At 41.7% G+C, this 14,526-nt stretch overlaps 1 protein-coding gene across 5 annotated transcripts in view; it reads right to left on the reverse strand.

The window, feature by feature from the left end:
- CABIN1 (calcineurin binding protein 1) overlaps positions 1 to 14,526 on the reverse strand; it is a 126,849-nt gene that overhangs the window by 49,922 nt on the left and 62,401 nt on the right. For 3 of the 5 annotated variants that reach the window (XM_075215644.1, XM_075215635.1, XM_075215654.1), the window contains exons 23-27: positions 11,177 to 11,438; positions 8,997 to 9,257; positions 7,993 to 8,144; positions 7,607 to 7,785; positions 4,161 to 4,337 (exon numbers count right to left, since the gene is read on the reverse strand). In XM_075215644.1, coding sequence (XP_075071745.1) covers positions 4,161 to 4,337; positions 7,607 to 7,785; positions 7,993 to 8,144; positions 8,997 to 9,257; positions 11,177 to 11,438 — 1,031 coding nt within the window. The remainder of the gene's footprint in view (positions 1 to 4,160; positions 4,338 to 7,606; positions 7,786 to 7,992; positions 8,145 to 8,996; positions 9,258 to 11,176; positions 11,439 to 14,526) is intronic. The other 2 variants (XM_075215664.1, XM_075215675.1) reach the window with 1 other exon arrangement.

Raw genomic sequence — 14,526 nt, forward strand, 5'->3', positions numbered from 1 at the left:
CAGGACTTAAGCCAGAGAGTCCAACGAGACGAAACCGCAGAGGCAGAAATACGTGCCACAATCAATCACGCGTCCATAGCCACCTCTCCTAAATAATTTGTAGCCCTCTGAATTTGCCCCACTAATCGAAGAAGTTCAGAGGACAGCCTGCCTGCCAACAAACCTTCAGACAGCTGTTCTGACCAGCGTTCTACTGCCTTGTTCACCCACGCAGATGCAAAGGCAGGCCTCAAAGAGGCACCTGCTGCCACGAAAATGGACTTCAGGACGGCCTCAACCTTACGGTCTGTAACATCCTTAAGAGTGGCTGCGTTAGGAAGAGGAAAAGTAGTTACTTTGGCTAATCTTGCAACAACAGCATCCACACGTGGCGGCGTCTCCCATTTAGCAAGAATTTCAGGAGGAAAAAGATAAGACTGCAGTCTCCGAGATACTTGGTACTTCCTATCTGGGGAAGCCCAAGTCTCAGACAACAAATCTTCCAATTGGGAAGAAGCGGGGAAAGAAAGATTTTTTTCTGGCACGCAAAAAGAGAAGCCTCTTCAGTGTCAGGAACCTCTTCCTCAGGAAAATCAAGTACCTGACGCACAGCCTGTATTAACTCCTTAACACTGACTATTAGAATGCACCTCATCCACCACCGAAGGAGCATCCATGTCAGAATCCACCGCTAATTCACCCTCCTCCTGGGAACAACAGTCAAAATCTGACTCATTTCCCAGAAGGGGTGCCGCCACCCTCTTACACTTACGAGAGGAAGACGGTGCAGCAGAATGCAACATCCTCTTTAAAGAGGAAGAAATCGAAACCAAACTTTGTACAGAGGATGCAAGTCCCTGTACCCAAGCTGGTTCTACAGACTCCGCCGGGGTACAAACAGGCAAACCCTGACATAGTGAACCAGAACTAATGTCATTCGCTAAAGTGGAAGCGGAATTAGAAGATGGAACAGCCACAGCCTGTGACTGCACCAACTGAGCTAGTTCAGCCACCGTATTAGAAAGAGACCGAGCCAAGGCAGGTTCTGCCGTATCTGAAAAAGCTGCAGCTGTTTCACACGGTGTGCTCTCTGAAGACCGACAGGCTGCGCAAAGAGCTTGTGCGCCTGACTGTCCCCATGGTAACTTAACATTACAGGCAGCACAGGTGAAACTCAACATAGAAGTAACACCAGCCTTAACACGCATGGATTTTCCCTTATCTGACATGTTAACAGATGGGACAAAACACACAGCAAACAGTGTAATAAACAAAACACAGTATAGATGACAAGCAGCAAACAAATCTAAAACAGAAAGTGAGCCTGCAATACAGCCAAATAGCCCCACAGAGTAAAAGACAAAACTCTGGAAAACAACAACCCCTAACCCTTTACCTTACAGGACTCAGGACAGAAAAGGGGAGAACAAACATATAGCTAATAGTAAGCGCTTTCTATAATTGAGAGGTAAAAATGCTGCTTCCTTAGAAATGATAAATAGACAACAAGGGTGGGAGCGCAACCATCATATAAATTCACATATGAACGTGTATATTGGTAAAATGTTTATAGCTCTTTTCTGAACACATGAAGGGAGGCATCAGGCAAAAAATGAAAAGCTGTTGAGGCAGATGGTGACTTACTCTAATGCTGTCCCTAAAAAACCAAAGCAATCCGCTGTAGACACAAACTGTAGGTTCCAACACGACAGTACACTCCGATGGTGGAACGCATGTGGACCGCAAACTGGAAGTGGATGGATCGCGGTCAGAGACAAAAAAGGGATTGTGCAAATGTGTTAGCCTACGCGTTTCATCCGCTAAGTGGACTTTTTCAAGGATGGGCTTGTTAACAAAAATGAGACTATAAGTACTCTCAAAAGCCTTCAAAGATAAAAAAAAACTTTATTAATATAAGAACATGTGTCTTATCCAATCAATAGGCGGCAATATTTCCTACAATTCATTGTAGAAACTACTGAAAGGAAATCGTTACAAAGAGTCAAACAAAATTGGAGAGGAGGAGATTTCACTAAATATACCTCACAAGAAGAATCCAAATGGATATTTCAACTCAAAACTCTTGCGCCTTATGGTCTCAATCTCGACTTTGAACTTCGCTCTTTTCTAAACTGAATTTTTGAAATTGCATCTTTTTATTAAAATTTGTTTTTATTTTGTATATATATATATATATATATATATATATATATATATATATATATATATATATATATATATATATATATATATATATATATATATATATATATATTTTTTCATTTTTACTTTCAATAGTTTCTACAATGAATTGTAGGAAATATCGCCACCTATTGATTGGATAAGACATGTTCTAAAAGTTATTATCTTTGAAGGCATTTGAGTGTACTTATAGCCTCATTTTTGTTAACAAGCCCATCCTTGAAAAAGTTCGCTTAGCGGATGAAACGCGTAGGTTGCACATTTGCACAACCCCTTTTTTGTCTCTGACCGCGATCCATCCACTTCCGGTTTGCGGTCCACATGCGTTCCACCATGTACTGTCGTATTGGAACCTACAGTTTGTCTCTACAGCGGATTGCTTCAGTTTTTTAGGGACAGCGTTAGGGTATGTCACCATCTGCCTCAGCGGCTTTTAATTTTTTGCCTGATGCCTCCCTTTATGTGTTCAGAAAAGAGCTATGTACATTTTACCAATATACACGTTCATATTTGAATTTATATGGTGTTTGCGCTCCCTCCCTTGTTGTCCAGAAAAGGGGAGAAGCTGGAGCTATAAAATGGCTGTCTATTCTTGTGTCTGCACACAGAAGGAGTGAGAGACCACCAAGGAGGATGTGCAATACAGGAACACACCTCTCCCCCAGTGCCCAGCACTGGATTGGCAAGCGTCCAACAGGACAACCCCCTCAACCAATCCAGTGCCTAGCAGGGCTCACTATCTTAGTTTTTTAATGACTGCCCCTAGTAAGAGGCAGCCTGACTTCCCCCCCCCCTCTCCCAGCACTGTGCTAGGAGAGAGTTCACCTACCTGCTGTCATCCTTCCTCACACAGTGTCTGCAGTCTTTTGGCTGTCAGAATAGGAGGACGGACACAACCTGCAACGACTGTGTCCGGCTCCTAGGAGGGCATCAGAACGTTGGGAGAGAGGGCGGGCAAAAGATACACCTACACCTACAGGGCACCTCTGATCCCCCCCTCCAGACAGCACACAGCCATCTGTGCTGCGCGCTGCACACAGCAAACTCCTGCACCCTGTGACCCCAGGCCAGTAAGCAAAGGAGTATTTATATTTAATCCTGCAGGCCACGGGGGAGAATCACTGCACCTGTCCACCGATGCGGACCCATCACATCGGAGCCAACAGCCGGCAAGTGCAGGGGAGTGGTGATTGACAGCTGCATGTTAGCTCACAGAGCTGGTGGCTCTCAGGCACAGAGGAAAAAAAAATAAAAAAACAAACATATACCGAACAAAAATAACAGAAGTGGACTGCTAATCAGCCCAGACGCATCCCGTTCGCCAGGCACTTAAACTAAACTGAGGTTTATAGAAAGTGGGGTATAGAGGGGGAGGAGCTAGGGTTTAGTAAACAGAAGTTTAAAGTGTCAGTTCGCCCTGTCCCTAATCTATACCCCAATGTCCCCGGTGTCCCCTAACGGAGGATATAGAAATGTGCCTTACTCATTATGCACTATTAAAAAAACAGAGCTTACGGCTGAAGGAGGCAAAGAGTGGAGGGGAGCAAGGTAGATAAGTTTTTATCGCTATTACTCTCACAGCGCCCTCTATACTGCAAGTTGAGCAGTGTTCCCCAACTGTATGTGCAAGAGAAAGTATATCCTTTTGTGTGCCATTTGATTTATTGGGTTCCCTGTATCTCTTTGTATGGCTTAGATGAAGATCTGAACACATTTAAGATCTTATTTATGCAGAAATACAGAAAATTCTAAAGGGTTCACAAACTTTCTAGCACCACTGTATGGTGCAAACTGATCAACATACCTATCCCAGTTGTATATAAACTAGCTGTCATTGAATGCATAATATGATGCCCATTTGTAAAGGCACCTGGCCATGAGAGAGTCCGTTAAAATAACTAACAAATGACCTCATTTGTATTTATGCGTAACATTTTTTTGACTCTGGCTTGTTATGAATGTTTGATCTACTTGCTTACCCCTATCATCTGCTGCTGCTTGGCCATCTCTGTAATGTGCTGCTGTGTGAGAGAAGTTGGACCTCTTCTCCAAATACAGTCTCTTGGTGCTGTCCTGGGAGCTGGCTGGTTCAGTGAATGTGTCCTGCGTTGAGCTAGAGTCTGACAAGACGACTGCCATACTGTCCTGACTGCGTTCTAAGAGGGGTAAAACAAGCGATGAGTGAAATCACCAAATTACCAAATACCCTCCACCAGCAAGCATTTAACATTAAGCCACAAGAGCAAATTACAGGTAACGACAATTCAACATACAGCCTTTCAACATCACCTGCCGTTCTCCAATAGCACATAATTAACCATTTTCACTTACAGTAGGTACAGAGAATTATTAGATCCAGCATTAGTAATAGACCTAGATAGACATAGGACATAGATTGTTAGATGAATTGAGTGAAATAATATGTAGTCCTGTGGTTTGTGAAAACAGAAATACAACCCTTATTTTTTTTATTTTTGACATATGAGGAAAAACACAAGTTAAATAAAGTAAAATCACATGCAACTAAAGAAACTTATTAAATGCCACATAACGTGGCAATAAACTAAATCATGCAATTATATTTTTTGTTTGCGACATGATTTCAATTTACCAATTTATTTTTACACTGTAATAAAGTAAATTTAGCATGTCTCTTGAGTTTGAATTCATGATTTTACAGACTACAAATCTTATAATATTGGCATGGGCATTTCTTACTCTTCATATCTGACAATATGCACTGCCAACGTTATGCTGTTCCAGGTAAGTACCTTTTTAAAGCTATTGGTCTAATAATGACTGCACAACATAACAGCAAATCTGTAAAAAAATCTTACAAGGTAACATGTCTTTCAAATTATTATCAAAGTTTTGTTATGGAGAATTTGTCAATTTCAAGGACAATCAAACCTAAACCTACTTTTTTTGCTTTATATTAAAGACTTAATAGCAATCAGAGATGCAAAAGGTTCAGGCTGTGAAAACTAAGTTAATTGAGAGGTATGACTTGCGAGTGTATTTTATTATCATCAGTCTTCCTCCCTCTACACTAAGTGAAAACAAATCAGTAGCAAATCTTTAAAGCAGGCTTTACATGTGGTGATTCAGTTGTAGCAATTCAATGGCAATCAAATTATCACTACATTGCCACTTATGTGGATCTAAAACTATTAGATCTGCCCCATTAAATCAAGATTTAAAAGGACAGGTCCAAAAATGTGATCGCCAGATAACTGAATCAGTACATGGGGCCCAAAACCCTAAAGAACTTGTGTGCGCACTTTGGTCTGGCATATGTGTAGCCAAATTATTTCATGACTTGACACAAGACATATATTTGACTAGTTTGAGCCGAAGTGGCCTGTAGCAGTACAGTATGAACCAGTCTGCTACTGAACAGGGTTATGTACAATAAACATTAGAAGTTTTGTTTTTGGGATAAAAAGTGCGACATACAAATTTTGTGAATGATACAAAATGCCTTTCAATGCTGGATGAATTTTCATATTTTTGGCTAACTGAGACCAGCACTGACAATTGGAGATGGTAAATGTGGGCACTGAAAGTATTCCATCATGTGGCAGCACCGTGGCACAGTGATTAGAGCTGGGGTCATGAGTTCAACTCCAGAACAGGGCCTTCCTCCAGTTCCTCCCACACTCCGAATACATACTAGAAGGCTGCCAAAACGAACTCTAGTCTGTGTGTGTTATAGAACTTAGACTGTAAGCTCCAATGGGGCAGGACTGATTTGAATGACAAATATTCTGTGTACAGTGCTGCGGTATATTGGTGGTGGCGCTATACAAATAAATGGTGATGATGATGATATATTTTATTTATTTATTTTGTTTAGTTAGGAATATATTATATTAGTACTGAACCACCACCACTGATCCTATTGACTGATCTTTTAATCCATCCGGATCAGTGTACTACATAGACGTGACACTGGAGAGTACCGATCTTTATGTATTAAGTATGATCCAGCTGTGTCAAATGAGCACATTATAAGGAATAATTGTACAGGCTGTAGAATTAATTATCGGCTTCCACTACAAACACAAATCCACTTTATATACAGTTTCAGCAATCAATTCTTTATAAATTCTGTTACATGTTTAGCTATGTAAAAAACAGATACTGCGTAAATATTTGTGAAAAATTCTAAGAAACACACCAAGAGCTACTACATTTACAGTCTACATGCTATTTGATTTGCAACCAGGCAGATGTCACAATTAAATGTATTTTTCTTGTACCACTCAGAACAACAAGACGAAGCTTAGAAGCAGCAGGTAAAAGCGGGGAGGCAAAGAACAGGTAAGGAGAAGCAGTGGATCCCTCTGAGACAGACGCATTGCAATATACTCAGGCATAGTGGAATAACAGAGGCCAAGTCTGCAGGTGCACAAATTCCATGAGTACATTGTGTGGTGGTGCCTTTCCATGATTGACCACCTGCACTCTGGAAAATCCATCAGTGCTAGGCTTATTAGGGACAGAGATCCATAACATAGATGGCCTGAGCTTTTCAATACATTGTTTAGGGGATTTTGGTGTCTGGAAATCTATTGAATAAGGACCGGAGACTTTCAGAACACACTGAATGAGTCAGATAAGGAATGCATCTGATATTTTACAGTGTCTGAAAAAGACATCTGTCATAGGCACTTTAGGAATGTTCGTAAACTCTAAGATCTGGCATTTTGCAGACGATGAAGAGCACTGATTGTACTGGGCCAAGCAAGAGGACAATCCAATCCGTCAGCATGCATCTCCCCCCACCAGCCAGAAGGAAAAGGGGCATTCAGGAGAATGAGAGCCTCCTCCAAACGGGACAGAGTCCACCTTAGGAAACACAGAATATGAAATGTATGAAACTACAACAGGTACTATTATGATGAAAACGTGGACAAAGTAAAAAGAAATATCTTGATAAGTTGATAGATCTGTAGACGTGCCACATGTCACAACAAATGTCCCTGATGCAGGCATCCAACTTACATAGGCTGTCTACTATCTTACTACGACTGAGGTCGTAGTAAATATTTTTGTAAAGGAGGAGAGTGTGTGTGTGTGTGTGTGATTTTTTTTTTTTTTTTTTTTTTTTTTTTATCAAACAACCACAATTATTGTTTGAGCTATAAAATGTTTATGACAACCTACTAAATTTTTTATATATATTAATATACAAGTCCCGTTTGGGTTTGGCTTGTGAAGCAATAGAAGCCCTCACGAAAGACCTGACATAGATACTTCCAGCAGAGGGGGATGAGGCGTAGGTTAGTGAGCAGCATTTATTCCCTGTCACCCAATGTGCCAGCCAGAGCTGTGGGTGATGGACAGATGTTCCCCTAAGCACACCTCCCCAGCAATCAGAGCTTTGCCCGGCGCTGGTGGTATTGAGAAGGGGGGACTGTACCGTCCGGTGTGGCCTGATGACGGGGGGGGTTACATTTGATGTAATCGTGGTCAATCGGAGTGGCTGTGTAAGGTGGAGATGTCAGACCTGGACCAGAGGAGGAAGGAATGAAATTCCCGGGGCCCGGCATCATCCCGGCTGAAGAGTGCGAGTCCTCATCCAATGCGCTATGCTTCTCCCTATATTACAAGTGAAACAAGCTGATCAGACACTGCTACAATATACATAAATAAATGGAAGTCATTATCCATATCAAAATAAAAAGCTAAAAAAATATATCAAGAAATGAGGAGCATTTTACAGTATAACATGGACACTAGGACTACACTACAAAGACTGGCACATGGTAAATATGTATGTGAAGGAAACACTGACATACAACATACTTCTCAGCAGATTTGGGTGCATTTTTCTCCTCTCCCTTGGCAAATGGTCCTTCTGAAGCTTCCTTCATGACGTTGAATAACATTTTGGAATCTAGTTCCTGGTCATTCTTTTCCAGCAGCTTCAGGACAGAAGCATGTAGACGGAAATATACCTAATGGAGACAACATGTAAGAGGTTTAGAAACAGAGGATTCATAGTTTCTGAACAAGAAATGTTCAACCCCTTTTCTTTTACTAATGGTTTACCAAGCATGTTCCAGTAAATAAACCTGTACCATGCACCACCCACAGTCTTAAAATGTATGCTGGTTGTAGAACTTAAAATATCTCCCCTTCCAAAATTTGTTGAATATTTGAATCTAAGTTAACAGTTTAATTTAAGCAGGGTGGCTTAGTGGTTAGCACTTCTGTCTGAAAGCACTGGGGTCATGAGTTTGATTCCTCACCATGGCCTTATCTGTTTGGAGTTTGTATGTTCTCTCCATGTTTGCGCTCCGGTTTACTACCACACTCCAAAAACATACTAGTGGGTTAATTGGCTGCTTTCAAATTGACCCTAGTCTGTCTGTCTCTGTGTGTGTGTGTGTGTGTGTGTGTGTGTGTGTGTTAGGGAATTTAGACTGTAAGCACCAATGGGGCAGGGACTGATGTGAGTAAGTTCTCTGTACAGCACTGCGGAATTAGTGGCGCTATATAAATAGCTGATGATGATGATGTCCTATGATTATACAAATAGCTTAGTTAATGACATGAGTCAAGGATAAGTCATCCCCTTCACATAGACATTTTAATATACAAGAAAAGCATACTTTTAAAATCGAAACCCTCTTATTATAGATGAACACAAGGATCTGTTGATATAACTCACTGTGTTCAGGGTGAATAAACATGGACTTGCTAATACACTTTAAAACATGGATACAAGACAGTTTTTTTTCTCATACCTGGACAAAGAATGACTGACGTTGCTTTAATAGGTTTAGGGTTTAGAATGTGGATGTTACCTCTAAAGCCTCCATGGCCAGTTCTGGAGGATTATGATAATGAATCTTCTTAGGGTAACGGGCAGCTTCTTCGTGCAGGTAGTGTGCTGCCCGCTTGTAGTGTTGCAGATAAAGCTCTGGAGCCACCTTTTGTTTTTCACAGATTTTTCCTAACATATAGTGAATCAACCATTCTTCTTCATCCCCATCACCCTCACAGCGGGAAGCAGAAGTGAAGCACTGTCTAGCCGTCTCAAGCATGCTATCCCGACGCTCCTTCAACTGCAAATAGGGTCACGATAACCATGGTGTTAAGTACAATATTAACATATTGTGTAGGATCATATCCATAGCAAGACATTGAATTAAATTACCTTTAGGACAAAACCATAAGTTAATACTTGCAAAAAATATATATCTATAGCAAATGCTGACAAATCACAGAACAACATGGTGGATCCCCAAGCAACCAGATGGCCACATTTTGGCCAGATGTGGTTAGTCAATGGTTAAGTCAAATGAAGACATCTTCAGAAACCCTGTACATTCTGAAGTAATCATTGGCTGATCACATTTTCCAGGTTGAATGGTTAAAATATGACTAGATTTTGAAACGTCACAACGATGTTGGTGCTTATATGTAGAGCAATGTCATGCCTATCTGGTCCAAGCCTACCAAAATCCCATGGTTAGTGGTCAGCTTAACACTTTATTAAATAAGATGGAATATGGAAAGTTATCTGATTAAAGAATTATCTATAAAGGCTGTCTTACAAAAACACAAACAAGGTGCATAAAAAATAGGCGTCCTATATTTTTGCAAAAGCAGCTAATAAAGTCCTTATTTTGTACATGTTGTATACTGCCTGAAGTGTAATTCAACAAGAGTTCTAAGGATGCTAAAAATTGTACTACTGCAATCAAACGAGAGCACTTGAAAGGACATGTCCACTTTAGAATTAAATGTATTAGACACATAGGGGTGTATTCAACTGACCGCGAGATTAAATTTTTTCCCGCTGCGGTAATTTTTTTTTAAAAAAAATATAAATAAATAAAAAAATCCCACGTGGGTTTTTAACTGCTATAGCGACCGTTTTTAGTTAATGCAGCATGAAAACTCGTGCAATTCAATTGAAAAAGAGGGAACGCTGCCCCCGCGCGTTAATCATTGTGTTTGCGAGTTTTTAGGGGAGTTTTATCGCGGTCATGTATAAAACACAAAAAAAAGGAATGGAATGCATACTTTAAATTGCATTACACAACCATTCTAGTTGATAATATCTACATTACAGTACTTTCTTTCAAATAGTTTTTTAAATAGTTTTTTCAATAGTACTTTCAATTAGTTTTCAAAGGTTTTTTAGTTTTGACACACTCCAAAGAAGTGCGAGATAAAACAGCATATTGGCCTGTTTAATGCGCCGCGTTAAAAAACAATTGAATATCTTTTAAACGCGGCTGCCTCTCGCACAACCTATACTCTCAATAGACCTTCTAATGGACCGCCAGAGGACCGTTTCATGAAAAAACAGAGCGCTAAAAATGGAATTGAATCGTGGGTAAAGTTAACCCGCTCAAAAATGATAAAAAAAAAACAGCGTTAAGTCATTTTAAAGCGGTCTAAAAAAAAAATCTCGTGGTCAATTAAATACCCCCCATAGGGTTTTCACTTTTCAAAGTCCCCATTTTGATACTTAGATACACATTGCTAGAAAGAATATGTAACAAACTGTACCTCAATATGCTGAGATTGTAAGGCCTTCTCTCTTTCGAAAGGCTCTGTATAGAGACATGCATTCCAGCACAGTCCCAGCAACTTTTCGACAACTGACAACAATGTATCTTAAAATAGTCAGTGTAAAAAGCTGCAGGAGCTTTCAAAGCAAGTAGCATCAGCAGATGAGGCAGTGGTGGCGATGGACATGTATACAAGACTGTGCAATATGCCCACTCCCTGAAGAGAGGCCTTTTACTTTCAGAAAATTCAGCTTCCACTAAATAGAATCTACCGTAAAGTGCCTAACCAACCTTGCAAATTAGGTAGGGACATGTATTTGCCTTATTGTCCAAACACGTATTTTAAGTGATGGATCTCTTTACCATACCCATTTCCCTGCTTGGATTAATGTTATTAGAGGGATCATTGTGTGCATTAAGAGCTACTAACACTTTTCTCATGACGTAATGAAGACACTTACCTGCCCCACAACTTCTGGTGGCAGCTCCTTGAACCATTGCTTAAGCTGGCGGGAAGCAAAAGAGTGGAGAGTGTAAGACATTGCGCCATACTCAATCCATAAGGATAGGTTGGAGGCATCAATCTCCAGTGCTCGCTTAAAGCAGTTTAGGACAGGAGTGGAGTGTTTCCATATGGGGCCATCATTCTTCAATTCATTTGAGTTCAGCTTGTCCTGGATTCGGCTTGCTCTTGCCAGGGCCATGCCAGCCCAGGAGTCAAACCTGCAGGGCACAAAGAAAGCATGGGCAAGTAGTAGAGAAAAAGGTTTGGTGACAGAAAAGTAACAAATAATAGAGAAACATATGCAGTGGTCAAAGTGGAAATTTATAAGTGCTGGTATGGAACTGTCACTTTGAAATGAACGTCCTGGGGTAGCCTAGGCCCTCCCGAAGGTTTAGGGGTTTTGATACAGTGAAATTAATTTTAGGTGCATTTTAACACTACATAGCATAATATAAAACATACTAAATAATGCAAGGCTACCCACCCTGTGTCCCCCACCTCTCCTGTGTCAAATTACCTTTCGTCTGTGTCTCCTTTGTGCGCTTACATTTTCCCTCATATCGCCATATTATAATAAAACGTTTCAAAATTGCTTGCTTATATCTTCCATGTTACCCTTTATCTTTCCCTTATCTGTTTATATGTGCCCCTATCATCATTGTAGATATCCCCCTCTCTCCCTGCTCCTCACGCTCCTCTTTTACTCCTTGATCCTCTTTCTATCCTTGTTCCTGCTCCTATTATTCCCTCTCATTAGTGAATTTACTCTTTTGCCCTCTTCTCCATCACAATTTTAACTCCCTCCTTCATTATACTTTTGACCCTTCATCACACTGTGCTCCCTCTCCCCTGGCATCATACTGTGCTCCCTCCGCCCTGGCATTATACTGTGCTCCCCTTCCCCTGGCATCACACCGTGCTTCCCCCCCCCAATCCCGGCATCACACCGTGCTCCCCCCCCCCCTCCCCCTGGCATCACACAGTGCCCCCCTCCCTCCTCCTGGCATCACACAGTGCTCCCCCCCTCCCCCTTGCATCACACCGTGCTCCTCCCCCCCCCCTGGCATCACACTGCAGACTCCTTCATCACACTGCAGACTCCTTCATCACACTATGCCTCCCTCCGTTCCTTTCTTATCTTTCTATGACCTTCTTTTCTTCAGTCTTCTTCTCCTCACCTTCTGACTACTTTTCAGTGTGCCGGCTCCTCTCTGTGCCACTCCTCAATGACAGTGTTGGGACGTGACGGCACGCCCAACAGTCAGCAAGAAGGGAGCAGGGAGGAGCATGCCACTTCCGGCCCTGAGTATGTATTTACTTGACTGGTGGACAAGCGTGTAAAGTAAGTGAAGCGGAGCGCCTCTCAGGCATGGCGCACCACGCTTTGCTTATCCCGCGTTCTGCCAGCCCTGACTGTCTGTAAGGTGGGGCGAAGTGAGGCGAAGTAGTGCCGGTATGTCATACTTAAAGCACTGAACATATGTGCAAACATAAATACATAGATAAAGAGAATAAAAAAAGGACTTTGGTCTCTGTTTTACTCTTTTCTTCTTTTTAAGTATCCACTGGGGGACAAAGGAACCATGGTGTAAAGTGGTTTGTGCAGGAGCTTGGTCAATTTAAGGAAATCTTCACTGAAGTTTGAGTTCATCCCTCTATATATCCCCAAGCCATGAGCAAGTCAGTATTTTTCTGCCTTCAGGTAACAGGGCAATTTTTCCTGTATAAGGCAGCTCTATTTTTATACATTTTCTTTATTTTCTTAAATTCTGTTGCTGCCAGTGACAGCAACATGGCTGTCAGACAGCTTCAGTGTGCCAGTGTTTGGAACGGGGGAGGGGGTTCTTGCACCTACTGTTCCTCATTCTGCTGTACATAGCTCTTGAAAGGGGATCTGCATACAGCATATTTGCACAGACCACAGTCCAGGAGCAGCGGCTGTGTGAACTGCAGACTCCTCTCCCCTGCTGTGCAGACAGAGTAGTTCATCTCTATTACCGACACCAGGGCTGGAAAACAGCATCTAAACCCAGTATTAAAGGTATTAAATTTGGGGCGGCCACCCTTTGGGCTTCCTGTGAGGCAGAGTTCGCACATAGATGGTATAGCTGTCCAGGTGTAACCTTCCTAGTCTAAATCATTTGCCAACTCAATTGCAGGGCTCAACTTACAAATCAATGCTGAGCAAGAAGAGTGTTCCCTCAGTTCTCTTGGTTTCCACACCCCCTCCCAATTTTTCAGGTACAGAATCAGGGACTATGAAAATCTTTAGTCAGGCTCCTGCCCGTCTCCGCAGAGTAGCTGATTTGGACCCAGCGTCCGGCCAAGTCAGTAGTTGTCTTAGTTTAGAATCCTCCACTTCTGCTAGACCGAGCAAATGTCATAACAATGCTCTGGTCCAGTTAAAGAGGAATCTTCATATTTTAAAGACGATTCCTCCATAAAACAAGGGACTGATGACTTAATGAGAGCAGAATACTGAGAAGAGTATAGGGAAAAATGGAAATCTCCACCATAAGTGGATGGCTCGATACCGTGGTTGTTTAAAACAACAACCATTCCTATTGTTAATGCAGCCACGCTTAAAAAAGGTTCAGATAGAAAATGCGAAACCATTTTGAAGTCCATTTAAATTGCTGCTGGGGCCTCTTTTAGACCCATTCTAGCTTCGGCATAGGTTAAGTGGTTGGCAAGTGGTCAGAACAGCTTTTAAAAGGCTTACACTCTGACAAACCAAGGTCACAATTAATCCAGAAGGCATCCAGGGTACATCAATGATGCAATCTTGGATGCTGATCTTATCTGGAGTCACTTCTGTTCGCAGGTAATGTCCTCTTTGGTTCCGAGCTGGATAAAATTATCCATCAGGCAACAGGGGGAGGAGCTCTTTTTCATATTATTTCGACTTGTGATAAATGACAGAGTAAAACGAATTGCTGGTATCCATGGACATCTGGGACGCATACTTGCATGCTCTAATCTGGGGTGTCACTGTGCCCCTTCAGATTTGCAGTCCAGTCTCAACATTATCAATTTAAAGCTCTGCCTTTTGGTCTAGCAAGAGCATAGAGTTTTTATAAAAATCATATCAGTGATGGCGGCTCTTAAGATCCAGAGGTGTGACACTCATTCCTTATTTCGATGACTCGTTAGTCAAAGCAGGATCTTCGACTCTACTCTAGGGTTATACTCAGGTAATGGCCTAGACCACAGAGTCTCAAAGGTGGCTCATCAACTAAAAATCCAGCTCGGTTCCTGCTCAGCATATGATTTTTTATTTTTATTTAAAACTATTATTCAACACCT

Source organism: Mixophyes fleayi, chromosome 1 (genome assembly GCF_038048845.1).
Source record: "Mixophyes fleayi isolate aMixFle1 chromosome 1, aMixFle1.hap1, whole genome shotgun sequence".
NCBI classification, from domain to species: Eukaryota; Metazoa; Chordata; class Amphibia; order Anura; family Limnodynastidae; genus Mixophyes; species Mixophyes fleayi.